Raw genomic sequence first — 26,769 nt, 5'->3', positions numbered from 1 at the left:
TCCCTTGTCGTAAGCCCCGGAGAGCTCCTGGCTCTGTCTGAGCCGGAAGCTCTCCACTGACATCACTAGTGATGTCAGTGGGGCCTCCCCCAAATGGTAGGCGTTCCAATGGGAACGCCTCCGTTTGGGCTGCCACCCCCCCGGCCCGCCTTCAAAACGGGGCGAGCTGTCAATCAACATCGACAGCTCGCCCCCTTTGGATCGAGACCCGCTACGACCGGCGCTGTCGGTTGTAGCGGGTCTCACGAATGCGCACGACGGCGTCGGCGCCATCGTGCGCATGCTCTGTGGGGGGCCATCGACCCGGTCCGAGCGCATCGGCGCTAACAACCGGGTCTGAATGACCCCCAGAGGGCCTGATTCTGAGTTGCACACAAAAGTGAACGTCTATTGGTGGTCACCGGTCAGCGAGTTTATGCAAATGCCGCTACAAACTGCTTCCCTTGTGTACGTCCTTGCGGCCGAATGTGCAAGGACTGAGATGCCCATTTTTAGCGCCTGTGCATGACGTAATACCGATTGGTGCGTTCTTATACGGCACCATCGGTTGCACCATCGAAACACAGCTCTATGACAGGTGCAGTCACCTGACCAGGGCCTTCTATACTTAACTTAGAAATCAAAATAACTTACAAAATACATATCTACAGAACAACTGGTGCACAGCACCGGAACCAAACCTCCAGCAGTGCTGCTACATTGGACATTAACCATTTCTGCACAGCAGTATCAGCCATTTGATATAACATATTAAAATACAATAAAACATTTACCAACATTTAAATTATTTTTAGAACAGTGTTTCTCTACTCCTACCGCCCAGCGCTGGGGGCTTAGCTCCTTTGGTGTTGCAGTTACTGTACCACACACTGTTCAGGGTCCACAGCTATCTGCAATGGAATCGGTATGTAATGCCAACAACGGCAGCCCGGTGGATCGAAATCCTGACACCTCGAAGTAAGTACCCTAACCCTTCCTTAGGGGTGCCCAACCCTAACCTCCCCCCTTAATGCCTAACCCTAACCTTCCCCCGTGGGTCTCTAAACCTAACCCCCCCATCCCCGGGCTAAGTGTATACTTACCCGGCAGAGAGGGCGATCGATCTGGCATCTTTGGCGTTCCAGCGTCGGGATTAACATAGTCGTGGGTATTTCGACGCGTATGTTAAATCCCTTGCCGGGATTACTCTGTCGAGATTGAGACATAACTACATCCCATCTGCAACAAGTACTAAGGGGTCAATCCTATTAGGTGCAAATTGCGAGATGCGAGTTGCGATATTCACTTCAAATTCGCATAGCGAATTCATTTTGCAATCCAATTAGCAACTCGCACTGAATCATTCAGACTGAATTCGCAACATTCCACTCGCACCTCCCTGAGGTGGAAAGGAAAATCTTTATTTTAAGGTTAAAATGTGGGGACACTGGGCCTGATTCAGACCCGCTCGTAAGCGATATGCGCTCGCAAGCGGGTCGATGGCCGTCAGTGCGCACGCGTGTGTGAGACCCGCAATGAGCGAGAAATCACTCGCTGAGGGACTCACTAAAAGACGGGGCGGCTGTCGATGTTGATCGACAGCTCACCCCGTCTTGTAGGCGGGGAGGGGTGGTGGCTGGCCAAACGGAGGCGTTCCCGCAGGAACGAGTGATGTCAGTAGTGAGCTTCCTGCTCTATTAGAGCAGGAAGCTCACTGGGGCTTGCGAGAACGAGACCCTACCACAAGGGATTTGTCGCAAGCGTGATGGTCGCGACCATCGCGACCATCACATGGCCGCTGGCAAAAGCTGTGGGTGCCGGCTCCAAAAAAAAAACCAACACCCTGATTCAGAGCGAGCGGTCTGAAAGAGCGTCCGGCTCTGAATCAGGCCCACTGTGCTGAACCCCTTTGACACCCCCCCCCCCTTATGACTAATTAGGCATTTGGAAGTTTCTAAGTAGCTTATTTAGTCCAATAATTACATGACATTTTTTGGAGTTAGTTTAGGCACCACAAATTTAATTACAATCATTTTTTAGTTGAAAAATAATTGTTTTTAGCATTTTTTTTTCCAATTTTCAAGGTGCCCTCGAAGTACCCCAAAATCACCCTTTTTTCTAGTTTTTTTTGCATAATTCGTTTGAGAGTAAATGAAAATATTTTTTTTATAATAAAAAAAGCACAAAACAGCCATTGGACACCATTTCAAAACCTACAGTAACTTCCTAATGGCCACAAACCGCCATCTATACCGTCCTGCTAACGAAATTGTCCATTTTGGGGGGTCCAGGATGGTCTCCCCACTTTTTCATGCATTTCTCGCAAATCTCATTTGGCAGTCAATTCGCAACCCCTCCGTTGCGAGTAGTGTGAAAATAAATTTTTAATTGGATTGGAGAATTCGCGGCAAAGTGTGCGAGTTTAAACTACCAGGGGGGATATTACTACTGGGGGCACTACCAGGGGGGATTACTACTGGGGGCAGTACCAGGGGAGGGATTACTACCAGTAGCTGCTGCATTTCTCACCCTAGGCTTATACTCGAGTCAATAAGTTTTCCCAGTTTTTTGTGGTAAAAGTAGGTACCTCGGCTTATATTCGGGTCGACTTATACTCGAGTATATACGGTATGTCTGCAAATATATTGGGCATCTGCTGTGCAGCACAGCAGGCACGATATGTCTGTGAATAACGCCGTTCACAGACATATCGCTGGTACACACTGGCAGACGGGTACCAGATATATTGGTTGATCATTTGATTGGCCAATATTTCTGCCAGTGTGTACCCAACATCAGCCTCAGAGAGAGATAATGTACCAACCAATAAGCTCCTAACTGTCATCTTTCAACCAGGCCACAGTCTGTAAAATGACAGGTAGGAGCAGTCTGTATAATGACAGGAGCAGTCTGTAAAATGACAGTTAGGAGCTGTCTGTAAAATGACAGTTAGGAGCAGTCTGTATAATGACAGTTAGGAGCAGTCTGTATAATGACAGGTAGGAGCAGTCAGTATAATGACAGTTAGGAGCAGTCTGTATAATGACAGTTAGGAGCAGTCTGTATAATGACAGTTAGGAGCACTCTGTATAATGACAGGTAGGAGCAGTCTGTATAATGACAGTTAGGAGCAGTCTGTATAATGACAGGTAGGAGCAGTCTGTATAATGACAGGTAGGAGCAGTCTGTAAAATGACAGTTAGGAGCAGTCTGTAAAATGACAGTTAGGAGCAGTCTGTATAATGACAGTTAGGAGCAGTCTGTATAATGACAGGTAGGAGCAGTCTGTATAATGACAGTTAGGAGCAGTCTGTAAAATGACAGTTAGGAGCAGTCTGTATAATGACAGTTAGGAGCAGTCTGTAAAATGACAGTTAGGAGCAGTCTGTAAAATGACAGTTAGGAGCAGTCTGTAAAATGACAGGTAGGAGCAGTCTGTATAATGACAGTTAGGAGCAGTCTGTATAATGAGAGGAGCAGTCTGTATAATGACAGTTAGGAGCAGTCTGTATAATGACAGTTAGGAGCAGTCTGTATAATGACAGTTAGGAGCAGTCTGTATAATGACAGTTAGGACCAGTCTGTATAATGACAGGTAGGAGCAGTCTGTATAATGACAGTTAGGAGCAGTCTGTATAATGACAGGTAGGAGAAGTCTGTATAATGACAGGTAGGAGCAGTCTGTAAAATGACAGTTAGGAGCAGTCTGTAAAATGACAGTTAGGAGCAGTCTGTATAATGACAGTTAGGCATACTTGCCAACTCTCCCTCATTGTCAGGGAGACTCCCTGAAATAGCAGCAATCTCCCTGTCTCCCTGAAGAGTCTACCAATCTCCCCCATTTCACCTTACCCCCATTATGACACTGTTATATAAAAGAAAAAACAGAGATATATACATTCAAATGGGATCATTAGTATAATTTCCCTGCATTGGTTATAAGGCACAATGATCCCTATGGTTACATGTATTTTCTGAAAAGTATCAGTGTGTTTTCATCAACAAGTAGATATTACTAACTGCTTTGGGGCTCATTTACATGTGGATGTAAATCAATTTTATGACACGCCTCTCAGATGTAGCAGTAGACGCCCACTTTACGCCGCGCTCATAGGTGTTGCTTTCACAATCTCCCTGAAATGCTTTTTCAAAAGTAGGCAAGTATGCAGTTAGGAGCAGTCTGTAAAATGACAGTTAGGAGCAGTCTGTAAAATGACAGTTAGGAGCAGTCTGTATAATGACAGTTAGGAGCAGTCTGTATAACGACAGTTAGGAGCAGTCTGTATAACGACAGTTAGGAGCAGTCTGTATAACGACAGTTAGGAGCAGTCTGTATAATGACAGTTAGGAGCAGTCTGTATAACGACAGTTAGGAGCAGTCTGTATAATGACAGTTGGGAGTTGATTGGTTGGTATTTTATCTCTCTGCAAGGCTTAGAACATCTCCTAGTCTGATACACAGACAGTTTTATTCTCATTTATTCTCAGATTGTTATGATGCTCCAGCTTAATGGCTCTTGCAGTTTATTGAATTAAAATAGATTTCTGTTTGAAAAGTGTTATTGATTGACCAATGTCAGAAGGTCTAATCTCCCTGAGTGCAGGTGGGACTATTATTGTCCTTATATCTAGACCATTACAACTGTTATACATTAGGGATGGACATCAGAAGCTCTCCATAAAATGATGGCTGGGCTGCTGCTATAAAACGTTCCCTGCAATGGTAACTAACCATGGCCCCCTCCCTCACAGTAGCTGAGCACAAAGCGTGTGCTGGGCTGCAGTGGGAGACTGCTCGTGGCTGCAGTCTCCTATGCCTGTATGGCATTGCGCCCCCACCTGGATTTGCGCCAGGCTGAGGGGCTCACAGCGCCCCCCTCCCCAGCTTCGCGGCGCTGCAATTGTGTTTTGGTTTTTTTGCTCAAGGGGGCGTGGCCACGCCTCCATCTGCACCTGGGCCGGCAGGGCTCTCTACGCCCCTGTATATAGGAACATTGAGAGGGTATTACTGGCCTGTTGGTCTGTTGGAGGGGCCCGGTGGGGGCCTAGGTCCTGCAGCCCAAACCCCGCTCCCCGTTGCCCGCCACCGGTACTTTACTTCAGACAGGGAGAGAGAGAACCGATTGCTGCTGCAACAGCCCCTATTTCCCCAGCCTATCACACGCTGCTGTCACACTGTACGCTAGGCTAGGGAGAGAGGTTGCTGCAGCAACAGTCAGTCCTCTCTCTCCCTCATTATGTGTGGGGGCTTAGCGATTGCACCCCCACCACAGGACACCGGCATCCCCCTGTGCACCTGCAAACTTGTTAAGTTTTTTCTTTTTAGTAAGGAGGGGGGCCATGTCAGCAGCCCTGGTCCTATAACATGTTAAAGAACACTGGGCCTGATTCAGATCAGTTCGCTAAGAAGCATTCGCACGCAGACTGCCGGTATTTGCATTGTGCGCATGCGTACGCATCGCAATGCGCGTGCACGAACTAGTTCAAGTGATTGGGAAGCGTACGCTCGCTGCACATAGACTGCCCAGCCTAGTGAGTGAGTGACAGAAGAAGCCGTTTATGGGTGATGACAGGGGTTGGTCTATGAAAACGGGGCAGTGGAGGTGAGAACGCAGGTGCGCCTGAGCATCTCAACGCCATTTCAGAGTCGTGCATAATTAAGACGCAGCGTCATAGTACACGTCACCTGGCTGGATTTTACACTGAAGTGCTCACAGTGCTTGCGGTAGGGTATAGTCAACCTCAAGCGCTGCGAATGCATCCGATGGTACTCGATGGTACTGATGGTTGCATACATATCCTGGAGATGACGTTTGTAAGTGGGCGACTTAGGGCAGGCTGGTGGGCGTCTGCATATACAGTAAACTCACGCCAAGACATTGGCCCTCATCCAGAGGTGGTCGCAAGAAGCGATCGTTCTCTCTAAATGAGGACGGACGCTTCCTTTTTTTTAGTGCGGCCTCCTGGTTGCTAGCTAAGCTGTGGGTTACCACCCACAGCTTAGCGACCGACCAGGTTGATGGTCGCGATGGTGAACACCATCGCGACCATCGGGGCTTGCGACGAGACCCTAAGGTTGGCTCTCGGCAACCGCAAGCCCCAGGGAGTTTCATGCTCTGATCGAGCAGGAAGCTCCCCACTGACATCACTGATGATGTCAGTACGGCCGCCCACAAAATGGTAGGCATTCCACCTCCGTTTGTGAAACCACCCCCCCAGCCCGCCTACAAAACGGGGCGAGCTGTCGATCAACATCGACAGCCGCCCCTTTTGTAGAGCGCTCCGGAGTGAGAGAGTTTCTCTGAATGAGACCCATAGTGGGCGTGCTTATGCCATGTTGTGCGATCGCCTTCCTTGCTGCTATTTAGCCTAATTTGCATACGCATTGAGCGAGCAGGTCTGAATCGGGCCCTCAGTTCCTTATAGCGCTTTTGATGCCCTTACCTGGACACAGGCGGTTCCATATGGCACATACAGTACATGTTTATTTATTGTATGTCAGCACTTTACCTGCTGCCTGTGAGTAACAGGGGTAGCTTCATTAGTATTAGAAGCATTTTTATTATTATTCATTGCTGCCAGCCCCCGATATCAAAGATTAATTATAACCACAATTTGCAGCAATAAGGAATCTTTGCTTGTCGGTAATCTGTAAGCAGCAAACTGATTGTGCTTTGCATTCCGGAGTTTGGTAAATCCGGCAATTAGGCAGCCCCCTTAGAAACCTATGGGGGCTGCTGTCCATACATAGATTAAGGGCATACGTAATGATTGCGGGTGCCACCTGAAAACAGATGTTCTGATTTGATTACTAGGCCCCATAATGAAAAGAATACAGTATACAGTAGTCTATCTATAATTATCTTTCTACTAGATACATTACTGATCAGTAACATTCATTGTCTGGATATTAGTTCAGCCCTAAATATATTGCCACTGTGTGCAGATAAATGATTACTTTGAATACCCCTCTTGAAGCAAAATTAAACATAAACCATTTTAACTTTATAAAAGTTAATTATTATTAAAAACATACTTGTCACGTTTTAGTGTTACATCTGATACAGTATATCTTCAACATAGAATCCAACAGAAATCTCTATTTCTACAGCACAATTCTACAGAAACTTGCTCAGCTCAGTCACGGGTATTTCGGATAACTCAGCCACAGGAAGAAAGATTGTCACATTCTTTCCTTTTCACCTAGTGCAGTTTAGAAAAATAAAGCAGCTGGCAGGTCATTATGGGCAACGCAATAATAATAATAATGTTATTTATATAGCACTTTTCTCTTAATAGGACTCAAATGGCTCGATCCAATTAGGTGCGATGTACTCGCGTGAGCGAGTCATCACGACACTGGCCGTGCTTGATGGCAGCCCGGATTAAGGGGGTCATTCAGACCCACTCGCGAGCGGCAGTACGCTCGCAAGTGGGTCGATGGTCCCCACTGCGCATGCGCACGACGGAGGGAGCTCCGTCGTGCGCATGCGCGAGACCCGGCGAGCGAAGGGCTTTCCATCGCTCCGGGTCTCGCACCAAAGGGGGTGTGCTGTCGATGTTGATTGACAGCACGCCCCCTTTGGTGGGCGTTCCGGGGGCGTGCCTGCCAGACGGAGGCGTTCCTATGGGAGCGCCTACCGTCTGAAGCCGGCCCCACTGACATCACTAGTGATGTCAGTGGGAGTGATTTTGGCTCTGATAGAGCCAAAATCACTCCTGGTCTTGCGGTTGAGAAACCCGACCACAGGGTTTCACTCGCAAGTCCGATGGTCGCGATGGTCAAGACCATCGCGACCATCTTGTTGGACGCTCCTATATGCTGTGGGTGGTGACCCACAGCTATACGAGCGTCCAGGAGGACGCTCCATTTTAATGGAGGTGGGCCCTGATTCAGAGCGAGCGCTCTGGTCAGAGCGTCCGGCTCTGAATCAGGGCCTAAGTGCTTAAATCTGGCTATGTTCCTTAGATGAAAGAATGAGGATTTGATTGTGGCTGATACCTGATGTTTAAGTGTCAGATGCCACTATCCAGGACAACACCAAGATTCCGCACATGTTCAATGTTTTGTAGTTCTGAACCCCCAAGCGTAAGTCCTGTTGGTTGGCTATGTTGTAGCCTTATCCTGTGACCTATCATCAGGACCTCTGTTTATCAGGATTCAGTTGCAGCCAACTGGCACTCATCCACTCCTGGAGCTCAGCTAGGCAGCTATTTAGGGTTGTTATTGGGTTCTCAGTACCTGGAGCAAAGGAAAGGTACAGGCAGTGGCGTAACAATGGAGAAGCAGGGTGCTGTGGTGCTGCACCCAGGTGTCACCTGTCGAGGGGTGACACCAAGGTGCAGACTCTCCCTCTCAGTGACAGGAGCCGGGTGCTGCACTGTAGAATTACATGCAGCACTCAGCTCCTGACACAGTGAGGGAGCCGGCACTGCACACAGACTGGTCCCCAGGGGTAGCCTGCACCTCCAGCACCCCCGGTGTGACAAAACGGGGCTCGGACCGTGGGCGAGCTACGAGCCCAGCCATCACTACTCCCCGCACCGGGTGTCAGATGAGGTAGTGACGCCACTGGGTACAGGTGTGTATCATCCTCATAGCAGTGGTAGACCAGGCCCTGATGTAGGATAATTTCACCCAGTGGTAGCATGTATCCTGCAAAATGCATGAGAGATATAACGATACTGAATTAGAACCTCTATACACTCCTTCCTATACCTTCTAATATCCTGCCTATACTTTCTAATATCCTGCCTATACCTTCTAAGGATGACCCTAATTTGCGTACGCAGTCATACAGTAAATAAATACTTCAGACCTAGAATCTGTGGTTCCAAAAAGCACAAAGTATTATTCAAGTAAAAGTACAGTCAGTTACACGCTATTGATCCAAACACAATTAGGCGCAAAGGAATTATACAGACCCAAGTACAGTATACATACGCAGCGCTTCCGGACCAGATGTTAGGCATCAGCAAGAAACCCCTCGTCTATCAGCATTCAGCAGGAAGACTAAGACCCAGTGTTGGAGCACACATATTTATACCCCCCAGAAATAGACAACACAATAGAGAAGTTTGTTGCTGATGCCATTGGTTCCCAAGGGGGAATGCATCTGTTACACAGCATTTAACAGGCTGATTCAAATAGACCCAACAGCCTCTAACAACTGGGGGTCTCTGGATTCCCACCTCATGCAACATGCTAACAGTTGTTCATATAATATACATTTTGTTGCTTGAAGTCTCTGCGGTCCTTAAGTTGAGAATGCATGATGCGATCTCCACACCGATGATATCGGAATACTGTGGAAAGAGTACGCATCAGTACAAAACCAAACACGGCTTACTTATCATGTATAAAACCTTAGTTACCAAATAATCTTTATTTCACGGCATTTATACTAAATGAACAAACTTAAATCTTATACCTTAAAGCTTATGGAACCTTGTATGTGGATATGTAATGTGTGAGTATGCGGGGTTTGATATAACGACGCTAGTTAACTTGGAGCAGATGCGTGCGCATAAAGCTCGTTTTCATATAGGATCTTATGCATTCGCTAATATGCGACTAGTTAACAGTGCAATTGTGCGTATTAATGTGTATATGAGGAATGGTGAAAGATGCAATCGCATGGTGCTAATAGTAATATCGCCATATGTACTTAAATGTGAATTTATCTAAAATGGCGCTTGGGCGGCCATTCGCAAAGTGGCGTCTTGCGATCTCATTTCCAAAATAACGTCTTGCGACCAGTCGCAAGATGGCGTCGCTGCGATTCAATTTTAAACTGATCTTGTCTCAGCCAATAATCCAGCTTCGACAGATAGTATAGAACCCTGTGGGACACCGCATGGAAGGGGCACTGGTGATGAAGAGTTTACTCCAGAAGATGTCCACAGACATTTTTTTTAGGTTCTCAATTAGAATCCCATGGTCCACAGTATCAATTGCTGCAGAGAGATCCAGAAGGATTGGGATGAAACAGTCACCTCTATCTCTTGCCATCAGAGGATCATTAATCACACATACCAGGGCTGTTTCCATGCTATGTCTTCTCCTGAATCATATTATCCTCCATTTTAGCCACAGTTTCAGATCTCACCAATATAATCTATACATTTTTGGGACTCATTCTAAATGAGCTAATCAAAACAAGCAAAGCATAGTTGCATCTGAAATAAACCATATTGCAATGCAAGGGGTCCAAATACATTTATTATTTTTGCATGAAGGGTAAATACTTGCAACTATTGCATGTAGCTCACAGACGGCAGTCAGTCTACTTTAACACTACAATTTAGAGTTGAGCAACAGTAGGACACGTCCTTCCTAAATCTAAGGCTGGGTACACAGTAGGCGACCCGCCAATGCGACACCCCCGATGGCACAATATATCGGGCAGTCAGTACACGCTGCAAGATCAGCTTAATTGACCGCCCAATATATTGTTCACCTGCACCATTCATGCTCCTGGTGTCTGCAGCTGGGTCACTCCGCCGGCCAGGCATGCACGGCAGATGGAACGACCCTGATGTCGGTGCGCGGGAACTCGCATAGTGTATACACTAGGGAACTCATTCAGACCCGCTTGCAAGCGCTATGCGCTCGCAAGCAGGTCGATGGTGAGGCCATGTGCACGATGTGACAAATTCACTCGCTCCGGAGCTCGCTACAAAAGGGGCGGCTGTCGATGTTGATCGATAGCTCGCCCCGTTTTGAGGGTGGGGAGGGGGGATGGCCGGACAAACGGAGGCGTTCCTGCCGTTTGTAGGTGGCCCTACTGACATCAGCAGTGATGTCACTAGGTAGCTTCCTGCTCTGTTAGAGCAGGAAGCTACCTGGGGCTTGTGGGAGACGAGACCCTACCCCAAGAGTCTCGTCGCAAGCCCCGATGGTCGCGATGGTCTCGACCATTGCGACCATCACCTGGTCACTCGCTAAAACTGTGGGTGGTCACCCACAGCTTAGCGAGCGGCCAGGAGACCGGCTGTTAAAGAAGAAGCGGCCGCCCTCATTCAGAGCGAGCGCTCGCATTTTGTGAGCGGCTCTGAATGAAGTCCTATGTACTGTATCCAGCATAAGTCTGTTTGCACATGTTACATCTTCCCCACCTGCAGTGCAGCAAGGATTTACCCAGGTACTGTACATAATTACTTGCTGTTTTGCTTTGTTCCCAACTCATCTTCTTTATGTCCTCTTGTATACAGTAAGTCTGCATCATGGACCTGTATCTAGGTGACAAGCATTTACAAGTCCTACAACACACAAAGAAGCTGATGGATGTGCTATTCGTTTAAGTTGTCACATACCACGATCCTACTCTCACACAATGTAGCAAGAAATGGATAACGGTAATTCAAAGTTAATGATCCATCGGCTTTCACTGATGTCAGGAGTCACGTTCTATATATCTTCTTGTAGCTTCACTTTGATCAGTATAAAACATGCAGGTGATGATTTGTACAAGAGTGTCTGCACCACACAATGTCTGCTGTAGAAATGGCCAAATCCTATTTGTCTTAAATACACAATCGTTTAGAGGCAGTTAACTTTCATGTAAGCAGAAATGGGATTGGCTTTGTTCAAAGACTATACAAGCTACTGTACCAGGCGTATGGCAGGCGATACCATGACACGCTTACAGAAAGGTTCCCATACAAAATCACAAAGTTTTATAAATCAAAACAACGCAAATATTTGATTTAATTAGGAGATACGTTCTTAAAGAGAGAATACACACTGTTTCTCTAAAGGTTCCTTTTGTACTTTAATGCCGCGTACACACTGGCCGATATTGTGAACGGTTGAACGATAACTATATCATTATCATTCAATCATTTACAATATCGTCCAGTGTGTATGCAAGATATTGTTAACGATGCGTGCTCCCGCAGATCAGTAATGATATCTTTCATCGCCTGAACATGCAGGCCAACTTGACGATATCATCAGGTTGTGCATGTTCAGGGATGCTGGGATTCAGGGTGATGTAACTGAATGATATCGTTCAGTCTATTGAGCCCAGCAAACACTTAACGATAACGCTCATGGAGCAAATCGTCAAGTGTGTATGTGCCTTTAGGCAGGCCAGGCCAACCTGTGGCTCCCAAGTTGTTTTGAAACTACAAGTCATAGCAGACCCTCCCACCGATCAGCTGGTAAAGCATGCTCGGACTTGTAGTTTTAAATCAGCTGGAGAGCCACAGGTTTTAGAAGTGGAGATGTTGTCCATAGCAGCCAATCAGATTCTAGCTATTATCTTCTAGAAGGTGGTAGATAAAAGTTAAGTAGAATCTGATTGGTTGCTAAGGGCAACATCGCCAATTCTAAAAACCTGCACTTTAGTAAATATACCCCTGTGTTTTAATATTTAGAGGCCCATTTATCAACGAGTTTTAAAACTTGTTTTGCGTATGACAATGGTACTCCAGCCAATCAGCTCCCAACTGTCATCTGTTTGAAAAATGACAGTTGGGAGCTGATTGGCTGGAGCACCATTTATCAAACGCAACAAGTTTTAAATTTCATTGTGTATGATAAAACTTGTTGATACATGGGCCCCATAGTAAACTATATATAATATCATGCACCCCTAGTGTGAAATATAAGCATATTACAAGTCACCATAGCCAGTATACTTTTGTACAGGTCACAAAACCCAAGATGAAGGAGCAAATTACTTCATTTAATACAGGAGTAGTATTGTTTGGACTAATAAATTAAATCATTTTAGCACCTTTGTGTAAATTGATGGTTGGATATACTGAGTTTATCGTTAAATCATGTCAGCCTGTCACACGTGTCTGGCGGGATGATCAGATGTTACAGGGTTAGAAGCTGAGGTGGGAGCGAGTGCAGAGTTCATGTGTGTTGTCTTCTTCATTAGTATAATTATATATTGATTATCCTCAAACTTAGATGACATTTGACAGCTGAACTAAAATCCATGTTTGAGACAAACGGTCAGTATGTATATGTATGTATATGTATGTATAATCAGGGATTTGCTCCCAGAGAGGGCAAGGTTCAGCTACAGCTCTATCTGAAATTGCATTATGTATGCTCTGCAGTATAAAACATCACAGCAGAAAATCCTGTCAAAACGACATGAATGATGTATCGCTAATGTAACATGTAACGTATTGCTTTAGAATTCCACAACATCTGCAAAGTCCGGCACCTGTGATATCTATGTTACTATTTCTATGGGGATCCAGTCAGAATGTCAAAATGAATAATGTTGGCAGAATGTCGAAATTAACAATGTTGGCAGTCAGACTGTCGACACCACAATGTCGACATGATCTCAATGTCAGCAGTCAGGATGTTGTCACATAATATGTCACCATTCTGACTGTCGACATGTTCATAATGTTGACATTTAACTTGTCAATGCCCAATATTGGCATACAGTTTTTTACTTATTGTTAGGGTTAGGTTTAGTTTTAATGTTAGGTGTTAGGTTTAGAGTTAGGCTAAAATAAGCAAAAAACTGTATCCATCTTTGTCTGCCGCCTGTCATGACAATGGCTTGTGAACTCTACTATTCTTGTTTTCTGCCTGCACTGACCTTTGTATTATTTATCCTTGTCTATCATCTGATCTGCATTAGCAGTTTATGACCCCTATCATTTTTTTTTTTTCTGGATGGTACAATTTGGATTACACCTGACTATTCTGCCTTTTTGTGTTCAGTTACAGTTTATTATCTGGTGTTCACTCTGTGTGTTTCAAAGTACTAGTCTTCAGTATATCCTTTGTATGCACTAGCCTACAAATATACACCTCTACGATTACAGAACACCAGGGGGAAAATGAGCACTGGTGCACATACATATCTCTATGGGAAACTGCGACTGCTATAGATGAAGCCCATACCTTCAGTTTTATAGGTTTATAAAATTACTGTCAGCGTACATTATAAAGGATAAAATCTGTGCCCTCATCATCACATAAAATAAAATAACCCCTACCCTATAGCCCCCCCCCCCGAGGTTCTCTGCTCCTTCTTCCCCACTGAATGCCCAACTCTTGCTCCCCTCCACAACTGGACTCCCTCCAGAGGCACATTCGTATCCTCCTTTAATCGTACACTAATCTCAACAATCCTGGAGAAAACTCTTGACCCAGACTCTCTTTTTAACTACAGGGCTTTTTTGACTCTTTTCTATCTCCAAACTGCTTGAGTGATTTGTGTACCCGCTACCTGTGTCTCCATACACTAATTTCTTCACTCAGTGAAATGGGCAGGATGAGGAGATGATATTTGGAATGGCGGGTCCGTGTGGAGGGGACAGGGCCAATAGGATAAGAATAGTGTAGGTTTAACATAGGCGTCGCCGTCTTCTCTTCTCATACCCTTCTCATGCCCCCTCAGTGGCCAGCTACAACTTCACCCTAAGAGAAGTTAGAAAAAGTAGGTACTGTAACTATGTCCTAATCTTGGAGCTCAATTCCAACCCCCAGCTTCACAAAGGCTGTAAAGAAGGAGAAGGCTACTCTCTGATAGGCAATGAGTATGTTTGACCGCCGGACGTCAGCTCGGCGGTTCAAATCCCAACACCGGCAGCTTGATGCACAAGATCCCGACAGCGGAGGTAAGTTAAATATTCCTAACCCTCTCCCCCCTTAACTCTCCTTTAGGGGTGCCTAACCCTAACCTCCCCCCTAGTGCCTAACCCTCCCTCATAAGTGCCTAAACCTAACCCCCCCTCCCCACACCTGAAACCTAACCCTCCCGGGGTGGTGCCTTGCCCTAACCTCCCCCCTAGTGCTTAAACCTAACTCCCCCTTCCTATAGTCTAACCCTCCTGAGGGGGGTGCCTAACCCTAAATCCCCCCGGGGTGCCCTAAACCTAACCCCCCCATCCCTGGCTACATAGATACTCCCCCCCCGGCGTCGGACGATCGGTCCAGCGTCCTGTCGGGGTCTCGGCGTCAGGATTAACATAGGCGTCGGCTAGCAGGGTGCCATTCCAGGCACCCTGCTAGCCAGATACAGGAGCCGTGGGTGAGCGGCGGTGCAGCCGCACTGCTCGCACTCCCCTAGTTACGGCCCTGTCACAGACAAACTATGAAAACTTGCAGTTTTTAGAGTTTGATGAATATACTGTACAGTAGGTCCCCATTCTAGCGCTATGGAGACCGCGCCATTGTGGGACTGCATGGAAAGCAGGATATATCCATGATATGGTTACCTTTATAATGAATACCTTTGTCATCAGCAGCCCCTTTACTGCATTCCTACAAAAGTGGGTGAAAAATAATAATTTAATTGTTACCCATTGTCCAGCACTACAGAGCTCTGTGGCACCTTTCAAATCAATAATAATTATAATACATTATAGTAAAATCCCTTTTCAGGGCGCTAGTTTGATATTTCATGTCCTATGTAAAATCAGTCATTACTTCAATACTTCATAAATGTCATTATTTGTGGCGTACGTAAGTCCTATATATTCATCACAGCAGGAAAAGTGGAAAAATCAGTCTAGATAGAAATGAAACTCTTTTACTGTCATCACTTAAAGACAAACAATATTGATTAGGCCCAAAGGGAATTGCGGAGTTTGCAGAAAGTGTGAAACACACTAATTTCTTGCTTAGAAACGACGACATGATTAAAGGTGGCGACAGCAGTTTCCGATAAGAAAAACTAACTAAAGATACTTATAATATTTAACAGCTAGAAATTCATACATGCTTCATATAATATTTGAATGAAAGACAATGACAGTTTTATACCATCTACACTGCACAGCAATCCAATTTACTCACCCATGCATACATTGTGTCCTACAGATCATTGCAAAAGCAACGCCCCCAGACCTCCCTCCGCAAGAGCGACCATCGTCAATAGTAACAACACTTACACCTACACTTACAACTGATAATGGCGTGCATTGTCTATATGCACAAATCAGAATAGGTTGCAAGTCCATGACACACCCACGGGATGCTTCCATGCAGGATCCCTTCCTCATGCGGGTCTCCTCCTCTCCAGCAGCGCAGTAGACTCTGGCTTTGTGCCATGGTCTACTGCACATGTACAGGTCTCCGGAAACATGGCGTCCGTGCTAGGTTAACAGAGACTTCTCTACTGCGCATGTGCAAATGTCCAGGAAAATGGCCACCTTGCCATTTTCCCAGTGATTTCTGTCTACAGCACTGGCCAACGTGGAGAGGTAAGTATAAATATATGAGTGTGGGGTGTGCGGTGTGGGCCTCCTTGGCCCAGGGGGTTCACCCTACACCCATAATAGATACGCCAATGGACGCACAATAAATTCATAAAAGGACAAGTTTTTGTAGTAAGATCCTACTTTCCCAGTCGTTCAATTATGGAGAGAAGGTCCAGATTTTTACAGAAGTGGAAGTGACCAAGGCATGTAATAAATTATATAATAAATTAATATAATATAATAAATGATTCATTTTAATGGAAGAAACACTATGGACATCTCTTGTGTGAACAGGCCATGTGGATGTATGGTATAAGGACAAGATAAGAACAATGCCTGTATTTCCTAGGGTAGCTACAGTTCAGTTTACCCTTTATATTGCTCTAGGGGCAGATGTACTAAGCTCTGGAAAGTGATACATTGGAGAGTGACAAACTGCCAACCAATCAGCTCCTAACTGTAATTTTTCAAACACAACCTGTAACATGATAGTTAGGAGCTGAGTGGCTGGTAGTTTATCACTTTCCAATCTATCACTTTCCAGAGCTTAGTACATCTCCCCCTAGGTGTTGTGCCGTGGGCCGTGAGCATTTATATGATGAAATTGGTTTTCATTTCACATTTTCTATGCGTAATTTTCATTTCTACTATTTGTTTTTTTTTCAGGCTGGATATTTTCATCTTCCCCAAGGAGCTTACTTCATTGAACCCTTATATAATGAGCATACAGCAGGGAGTCGGCATAAGCACATAATATACAAAAGAGAAGCACGACATCGACACCGGCAACGCAAAGATCTCCGCAGTAATGGAAACCAATCGTGTGGAGTAATCGGTAGGAACTTTATGTTCTTATTTACATTTACATTGGTGCAATTGCTCAGTCAGAGGTAAATATTGCGGAGAGTTAAGCTATTGTCAAAATCATGTATAATGTGTAAAACTAAATAGAAATAAACATTGCATTTTCTATTATTAGAAACCTGTTCTTAGTTCTGATTATAGCGATTTGCTGTGATTATGTTTAGTGTTTTACTCTGATTTTGTTTAGTGTTTTACTCTGATTTATGTGACGTCTTGCTCTAATTATCTGTAGTGTCTTACTATGATTATATCAAGTGTCGTGCTCTGAATATGTTTAGTGTCTTGCTCTGATTACAAGTAGTGTCTCGCTGTGATTATGTTTAGTGTAAGTGCTACATAGTATTTACAGTAGTGTTCGTCTCTGCTTTAGGTGTCTATTTAAAAAAACAAAGCGAAAAGCGGGAAAGAAAAAAAATCGCCGCTTTTCACTTTGCAATTCTCTCTCTATTTATATATTTTGAAGTGGCGGGTCAGCCCTTGTGGTAAGGGGCTTTCTTGGTGAGGAGATTTCAAACATCTTTCTCATTTGCAAAAAATGTTTGAATGCTCCACGCATGCGCCGGTCAGAGTCGGCAATGTCAACCTGATGCTGATTGGCGAAGCGGCCGTGTCGAGCAGCGGAGAGGGAGCATAGGTGAATGAGTCGGCCACGGCAGCGGAGGAAGCAGGGAGAGAACGCCCCTCCCCTGCTTTTCTCTGCTTGTGCAGGTAAGCAGGCACTTCACTTATCTCATTTATATAAATACCATTCCTGCACAGCCCCCATTATACTCAATGGGGGCTGTAGGAATGTGTAAGGAGGTATGGCTCCAGCTAAAATGTTGGAAAAAAGCCATATTTTTGTTTAATAAGTAGACCCCCTAAGTACACTATGTAGACAAATGTGATTGGACACCCCAGCATAAGCAAAATGCTTACCATTGCACATGAGTTCCAAATGGCCACTAATGTGGCGGTTTCGACAAGAACACTTGGTAGGGAGGCCCATGCACTTGCAGTTCTATGGAAACAACATATGTTATTATCAGGAAGACAATGCCACCTGTCATGTTTCTAGGGCAACGCTGGACTGGTGCACAGAAGATGTGGTAACCCGGATGGACTGGCCACCTTAAAGTCCAGATCTTAACCCCATTGAGAACCTCTGGGATGTCTTGGAGCAACCAGTGCTTTCTATGCCAACTAGACCTTCTTCAGTGTCAGAGTTGGTCACTGTCCTTAAGGCTAAACATACCTCCTGCTATTGTCCAGGAACTTGTGGACAGTTTGCCAAGAAGGGTGTCTGCAGTAATCACAAAGTACTGTCAATAAAATCTCGTTGATCTATTTGCTGTCAGTGTCCATTCACTTTTGTCTACATAATGTTGTTGTATAAAGAGAGTGTCAGACGCTTGACCGGAAGGTTGGATCTGTTTGAAATTTACCATAACACATGAATGGAATGCACCATTCTGGCCTAAAGTATTACAAAGTGCATCTGCCCACTTTGTTTTCTTCTATTCTTCTAGGGCATCAGGAGACCTCAAATAGTGTATATGTATTATCTTTTATGGCAGATTAGTTTTGAGCTGATCTGATGGGGCACACATTACAGAATAATTCCCTACTCTCCCTATAATGTCTGGGAGGCTCCAGAATTTGGTGGAGTGCTCCTGGGAGATCCCAAATACACCCCCCCGCACACACACACACACACACACTTCATCAGTGAATTGGGCTTGGCCATGATGCCAAAATTCAAGGTAAATCACCGGTTGTGCTGCAAGGATTGGTCCAGGATTACACGGTCCACAGCACCACAGCCACCCCCCGTCCCACCTTCTGGATCTTCCAGAGGGCACCATTATAAAGTATACAAGCGTGTGGCACAGGCCTCACCAAATTAAAAAACAAAAACAAACAAAAAATAAAAATGAATGATAACTACATTGGCTTAAAAAACCTGCACAAACATGGTCCTACTCTCTTTATACTGTACATGCATAATCTACATACATAATAAGAGTGCATTATTGTTATCCATAGCAGCAACATAATATTCAGTACTCTATGGTCAGTTTAATTCTATTCAGACACATCAATCCCGGGGAGCTTACAATCTAAATTTACTGTTTTGAAGAAAGAAACCAAAATGCCCAAAGGAAACCAACATAAACAGGCAAAGAACATAGGGCCTGATTTAGAGTTGTACGCTAATCCCACTGCGACCGCATCTTTTTACGCAGATACTGTGAGTAAATATTAGGGGTGTGCACCGGCCACTTTTCGTGTTTTGTGTTTTGGTTTTGGATCTGGATCTTTCTTCGTGTTTTGGATCTGGATTGGTTTTGCCAAAACCACCCTTCCGTGTTTTGGGTTCTGGGTTTTGTGTTTTGGATCTGTATTTTTTTAAAAAAAAGCATAAAAACAGCTAAAATCACAGAATTTGTTGGTTTCTCTGCTCCTATGCTATTATTAACCTCAATAACCTTAATTTCCACTCATTTCCAGTCTATTCTGAACACCTCACACCTCACAATAGTGTTTTCATGTCCAAAAGGTTGCACCGAGGTAGCTGGATGACTATGCTAAGCGACACGAGTGGGCGGCACAAACACGTGACCCATCTAGGAGTGACACTGCAGTGGCAGACAGGATGGCAGTTAGAAAAACTAGGCCCCAAACTGTACATAATGCAAAGAAAAAAAAGAAGTGCAAGATGGAATTGTCCTTGGGCCCTCCCACCCACCCTTATGTTGTATAAACAGGACATGCACACTTTAACAAATCAATCATTTCAGCGCCAGGGTCTGCCACACAACTGTGGCTGAAATGATTGGTTCGTTTGGGCCCCCACAAAACAAGCTGGCAATTAATGTGTCCCTGCACAAACTGGCTCTACGGAGGCAAGATGTCATCCTCATCCTCCTCATCCACCGATTCCTCACCCTCTTCAGTGTGTACATCCTCATCCTCACAAAGTATTAACTCGTCCCCACTTGAATCCACCACCACAGGTCCCTCTGTACCTTCTGGAGGCTGGTCTGCCTGGAAGAGCTGATAATTCATTTTGATGAACATCATCTTCTCCACATTCTGTGGAAGCAACCTCCTACGCCTTTCGCTGACAAGGTTCCCGGCTGCACTAAACACTCTTTCGGAGTACACACTGGAGGGGGGGCAACTCAGGTAAAATAGAGCCAGCTTGTACAGGGGCCTCCAAATTGCCTCTTTTTCCTGCCAGTACAGGTATGGACTGTCTGACATGCCTACTTGGATGCTGTCACCGATGTAATCCTCCACCATTCTGTCAATGGTGACAGTATCATATGCAGTGACAGTAGACATGTCAGAAATTGTTGCCAGGTCCTTCAGTCCGGACCAGATGTCCAAACTTGGTCCTGCCTGCCCTGCATCACCGCCAGCGGGTTGCTTAGGATACCTAAGTTTTTTCCTGGCAGCCCCAGTTGCGGGAGAAAATGAAGAAGGAGCCGTTGACGTGTCACGTTCCGCTTCAGCTGACAGTGTGTTCACCAGCAGGTCTTTGCACCTCTGCAGGCTTGTGTCGGCCGGAAAGAGAGACACCACATAGGCTTTAAACCTAGGATCAAGCACGGTGGCCAAAATGTAGTGGTCTGATTTCAACAGATTGACCACCCTGGAATCCTGGCAAAGCGAATGAAGGGCTTCATCCACAAGTCCCACATGCCGAGCGGAATCGCTCCGTCTTAGCTCCTCCTTCACTTTCTCCAGCTGCTTCTGCAAAAGCCTGATGAGGGGAATGACCTGACTCAAGCTGGCTGTGTCTGAACTGACTTCACGTGTGGCAAGTTCGAAGGGCTGGAGAACCTTGCACAACACGGAAATCATTCTCCACTGCGCTTGAGTCAGGTGCATACCCCCTCCTTTGCCTATGTCATAGGTGGATGTATAGGCTTGTATGGCCTTTTGCTGCTCCTCCATCCTCTGAAGCATATAGAGGGTTGAGTTCCACCGCGTCACAACCTCTTGCTTCAGGTGATGGCGGGGCAGGTTCAAGAGTGTTTGCTGGCGCTCCAGTCTTCGGCACGCAGTCGCTGAATGGCGAAAGTGGCCAGAAATTTTTCGGGCCACCCAAAGCGTCTCCTGCACGCCCCTGTCGCTTTTCAGAAAATTCTGCACCACCAAGTTTATTGTGTGAGCAAAACATGGGACGTGCTGGAATTTGCCCAGATGTAATGCCCGCACAATATTGGTGGCGTTGTCAGATATCACAAATCCCCAGGAGAGTCTAAGTGGGGTAAGCCACTGGGCGATGATTTCCCTCAGTTTCTCTAAGAGGTTGTCGGCGGTGTGCCTCTTACTGAAACCGGTGATACACAGCGTAGCCTGCCTTGTAACGAGCTGGCGTTTCTGAGATGCTGCTACTGGTGACGCTGCTGCTGTTGCTGCGTAAGGTGATACATCTACCCAGTGGGCTGTCACAGTCATATAGTCCTTAGTCTGCCCTGTTCCACTTGTCCACATGTCCGTGGTTAAGTGGACATTGTGTACAACGGCATTTTTCAGGACACTGAGGACACTTTTTCTGACGTTTCTGTACAGTCTCGGTATCGCCTGCCTAGTGAAGTGGAATCTAGACGGGATTTGGAACCGGGGACACACTACCTCCATCAATTGTCTAAATCCCACTGCACTAATGGCGGATACCGGACGCACGTCTAACACCAACATAGCAGTCAAGGCCTCAGTTATACGTTTTGCTTCAGGATGACTGCTGTCGTACTTCATCCTCCTCGCTAAGGACTGTTGGAGGGTCAATTGTTTAGTAAAAGTAGTGGTGTTCCTACTTCCTCTCTGGGATGATGAACGACTCCCAGCAGCAGCAACAGCAGCAGTGGCAGCAGTAGGCGTAGCAATGCAGGATCCTCCAGAGGAATCCCGGATAGGAGAGTCAGTCATGCCAGTGACATGGCCTGCAGGACTACTTCCGATCCTGACTAAGGAGGAAATTGACGAGGAGGGAGTTGACGGTGTGGTTTGCAGGCACTTGGATACAACAGGACAACGGGATTTAGGTGTCCCTGGACTGCTTACGGTCAGCCAAAGTTTCTGAACTTGACAGTAACTTTTTATGAACGCGCTGCAGGTGCCGTATAAGGGAGGATGTTCCTAGGTGGTTGACGTCCCTACCCCTACTTATTTCACCTTTACATATGGTACATATGGCAAGACAGTTGTTGTCCGGATTTGGATAGAAATATTGCCAGACCAAAGAGGTGGAATGTTTGGTCTTCTGCCCAGGCATGACCGTGATGGGCTTTTTCATCCCACGGACAACAACTGTCTCCCCCGGAGCCTGATTTAAACAAACCACATCACCATCAGAATCCTCCTCGCCAACTTCCTCCTCAGCGCCAGCTACACCAGTATCCTCATCCTGTTGTACTTCAACAGTGACATCTTCAATTTGCATATCAGCAAGTGGACTGTGGGTGCTCCTTTCAGCACTTGCAGGGGGCGTGCAAATGGTGGAAAGAGCCACCTCTTCACGTCCAGTGCTGGGAAGGTCAGGCATCGCAACCACCACCACACTTGGACTCTCCTTGGGGATTTGTGATATCTTCTTAGAAAGCACAGTTCTTCGCTGTGCTTTTGCCAGCTTAACTCTTTTGATTTTTTTAGTGGGAGGAGGGCTTCCATCGTCATGTGAAGCTGAACCACTAGTCATGAACATACTAGGGATCGACCTTAGCCGTTCCTTGCCACTCCGTGTCGTAAATGGCATATTGGCAAGTTTACGTTTCTCTTCAGCTGATTTAAATGTCTTTTTCAAGGTCATTTTCCTGAACTTTGCCATTTGGGATTGTATGTGCCCTCTACTATGACATTGGGCATCGGCCTTGGCAGACGACGTTGATGGCATGTTATCGTCTATGTCATGACTAGTGGCAGCAGCTTCAGCACTAGGAGGAAGTGGTTCTTGATCTTTCTCTATTTTATTTTTATCGGAGAAAGTTTGGTCCTCCATTTATGTTATATCGATTTGATATATACGTGCGGCTAAACACAGAAAATAATTTTTTTTTTGGTTTGGACTGGAGTGTACTTTGTGGGTTACAGCACCCTTTAACGGTCAAGCCAGCCGGCCCTTTACTTATGACACAGGCGCACGCTTGGCACTACTTTGTTGATGCACGTGCGGCTACTGCGCACACAATTCACAAACACAGAAAATAATATTTTTTTTGGTTTGGACTGGAGTGTACTTTGGGGGTTACAGCACCCTTTAACGGTCAAGCCAGCCGGCCCTTTACTTATGACACAGGCGCACGCTTGGCACTACTTTGTTGATGCACGTGCGGCTACTGCGCACACAATTCACAAACACAGAAAATAATTTTTTTTTGGTTTGGACTGGAGTGTACTTTCGGGGGTTACAGCACCCTTTAATGGTCAAGCCAGCCGGCCCTTTACTTATGACACAGGCGCACGCTTGGCACTACTTTGTTGATGCACGTGCGGCTACTGCGCACACAATTCACAAACACAGAAAATAATTTTTTTTTGGTTTGGACTGGAGTGTACTTTCGGGGGTTACAGCACCCTTTAACGGTCAAGCCAGCCGGCCCTTTACTTATGACACAGGCGCACGCTTGGCACTACTTTGTTGATGCACGTGCGGCTACTGCGCACACAATTCACAAACACAGAAAATAATTTTTTTTTGGTTTGGACTGGAGTGTACTTTCGGGGGTTACAGCACCCTTTAACGGTCAAGCCAGCCGGCCCTTTACTTATGACACAGGCGCACGCTTGGCACTACTTTGTTGATGCACGTGCGGCTACTGCGCACACAATTCACAAACACAGAAAATAATTTTTTTTTTGGTTTGGACTGGAGTGTACTTTGGGGGTTACAGCACCCTTTAACGGTCAAGCCAGCCGGCCCTTTACTTATGACACAGGCGCACGCTTGGCACTACTTTGTTGATGCACGTGCGGCTACTGCGCACACAATTCACAAACACAGAAAATAATATTTTTTTTTGGTTTGGACTGGAGTGTACTTTGGGGGTTACAGCACCCTTTAACGGTCAAGCCAGCCGGCCCTTTACTTATGACACAGGCGCACGCTTGGCACTACTTTGTTGATGCACGTGCGGCTACTGCGCACACAATTCACAAACACAGAAAATAATATTTTTTTTGGTTTGGACTGGAGTGTACTTTGGGGGTTACAGCACCCTTTAACGGTCAAGCCAGCTGGCCCTTTACTTATGACACAGGCGCACGCTTGGCACTACTTTGTTGATGCACGTGCGGCTACTGCGCACACAATTCACAAACACAGAAAATAATTTTTTTTTTGGTTTGGACTGGAGTGTACTTTGTGGGTTACAGCACCCTTTAACGGTCAAGCCAGCCGGCCCTTTACTTATGACACAGGCGCACTCTTGGCACTACTTTGTTGATGCACGTGCGGCTACTGCGCACACAATTCACAAACACAGAAAATAATTTTTTTTTGGTTTGGACTGGAGTGTACTTTCGGGGGTTACAGCACCCTTAACGGTCAAGCCAGCCGGCCCTTTACTTATGACACAGGCGCACGCTTGGCACTACTTTGTTGATGCACGTGCGGCTACTGCGCACACAATTCACAAACACAGAAAATAATTTTTTTTTGGTTTGGACTGGAGTGTACTTTCGGGGGTTACAGCACCCTTTAACGGTCAAGCCATCCGGCCCTTTACTTATGACACAGGCGCACGCTTGGCTCTACTTTGTTGATGCACGTGCGGCTACTGCGCACACAATTCACAAACACAGAAAATAATTTTTTTTTTGGTTTGGACTGGAGTGTACTTTCGGGGGTTACAGCACCCTTAACGGTCAAGCCAGCCGGCCCTTTACTTATGACACAGGCGCACGCTTGGCACTACTTTGTTGATGCACGTGCGGCTACTGCGCACACAATTCACAAACACAGAAAATAATTTTTTTTTTGGTTTGGACTGGAGTGTACTTTCGGGGGTTACAGCACCCTTAACGGTCAAGCCAGCCGGCCCTTTACTTATGACACAGGCGCACGCTTGGCACTACTTTGTTGATGCACGTGCGGCTACTGCGCACACAATTCACAAACACAGAAAATAATTTTTTTTTTGGTTTGGACTGGAGTGTACTTTCGGGGGTTACAGCACCCTTAACGGTCAAGCCAGCCGGCCCTTTACTTATGACACAGGCGCACGCTTGGCACTACTTTGTTGATGCACGTGCGGCTACTGCGCACACAATTCACAAACACAGAAAATAATTTTTTTTTGGTTTGGACTGGAGTGTACTTTCGGGGGTTACAGCACCCTTTAACGGTCAAGCCAGCCGGCCCTTTACTTATGACACAGGCGCACGCTTGGCACTACTTTGTTGATGCACGTGCGGCTACTGCGCACACAATTCACAAACACAGAAAATATATTATTTTTTTAGCACTTGGGGGGAGCGCCCCTGATGAACAGAGCACCCCCTGGACAACACTACAGCTCTCCTTTAGGACTGGGACACTGCACAGGACTTTGGAGTGGACACAGCCCCTATGGAGAACTGACTGCACAACACAGTCCAGCCAGCCCCTTTGGACTTTGAAGTAGTGGACACAGCCCCTATTAACAACAGCAGCACAGCACAACACAGCCAGCCCCTATGGACTTTGAAGTAGTGGACAACAGCAGCACTACACTACACTACACTACACAGCCCTAACTCCCACCCTCCCTCTTCACTGTCCACAGCCGAGTGAGAAAATGGCGCCGACGCGGGTACCTTATATAGGATCCAAAACCCGCGAGACTCGGAAGGCGGGATGATGACGTTTTGCCTCGATTTCAGATCCGAGTCAGGCGCGAAAAGTCGAGCCTGACTCGGATCGGACTCGGATCGGGGGGGCTCGGGGGGGTTCGGATTTTAGAAATCCGAACCCGCTCACCCCTAGTAAATATACAAATGTCGTAACTGCCGCGATATGTGTTGAGACTCCCAGCGGCTGCATAAAAAAGTTGTAGCATCTGTGCACACAGACGCAGCTAGGGTCACAGATCAGACAAGTAACACTATGGTTACTCAGAATGGTCGACGGAACTAAGATGCCGACACCAGTGACGCCGAAACCGCGTACAAAGATGCAGTCACTGGATCCGACAATCCTTTAAATCGGTTACAACACATCCGCGTTTTCCTAACCGTCAACCACTCTGTGTCTAAATCCTCTCTGCGAGCGACATCGTAGGAGCTTCGGGACACGTGCGCCGTGCAAATTAGATGCAGCGTTGTTATATAAACATCAGCCAACTGCATAAATATCAACATAGCGTACGAATGCGAATCAGACCCATAGCCTACAGACTTCATGCAGGTATGGAATAAAGCTCAAAGCAGTAAAGTCAGCAACGCTGAGCAGTGAGCCACTCCTAGGGGGTATATTCAAGTGCGGGTTTTTAGAAGTGGAGATGTTGCCCATAGAAACCAATTAGATTCTATATATTGTCTTGCAGGGGTGTCAAACTCGTGGCCATCCAGCAGCTATGGAACTACAAATCCCAGCATGCCCTGCCACAGTTTTAGCATTCCCTAAGAGCAAAACTGTGGCAGTGCATGCTGGGATGTGTAGTTACACTGCAGCTGGATGGCCACGACTTTGACACCACTGTAGGTGCTAGATAAATGTTAAGTAGGATCTGATTGGTTGCTACTGTATAGGCAACATCTCCACTTCTAAAA

At 46.1% G+C, this 26,769-nt stretch overlaps 1 protein-coding gene across 1 annotated transcript in view; it reads left to right on the top strand.

Annotated features, from left to right (window-relative positions):
• Positions 1 to 26,769, top strand: part of ADAMTS12 (ADAM metallopeptidase with thrombospondin type 1 motif 12) — a 727,141-nt gene that overhangs the window by 259,625 nt on the left and 440,747 nt on the right. Inside the window, exon 3 of the mRNA XM_088466956.1 lies at positions 16,834 to 17,002. Coding sequence (XP_088323082.1) covers positions 16,834 to 17,002 — 169 coding nt within the window. The remainder of the gene's footprint in view (positions 1 to 16,833; positions 17,003 to 26,769) is intronic.

This window comes from Taudactylus pleione, unplaced genomic scaffold (genome assembly GCF_031769625.1).
Source record: "Taudactylus pleione unplaced genomic scaffold, aTauple2 ptg000068l, whole genome shotgun sequence".
NCBI lineage: Eukaryota > Metazoa > Chordata > Amphibia > Anura > Myobatrachidae > Taudactylus > Taudactylus pleione.
The sequence above is the reverse complement of the archived record's forward strand: the minus strand, read 5'-3'. Positions and strand labels throughout refer to the sequence as shown.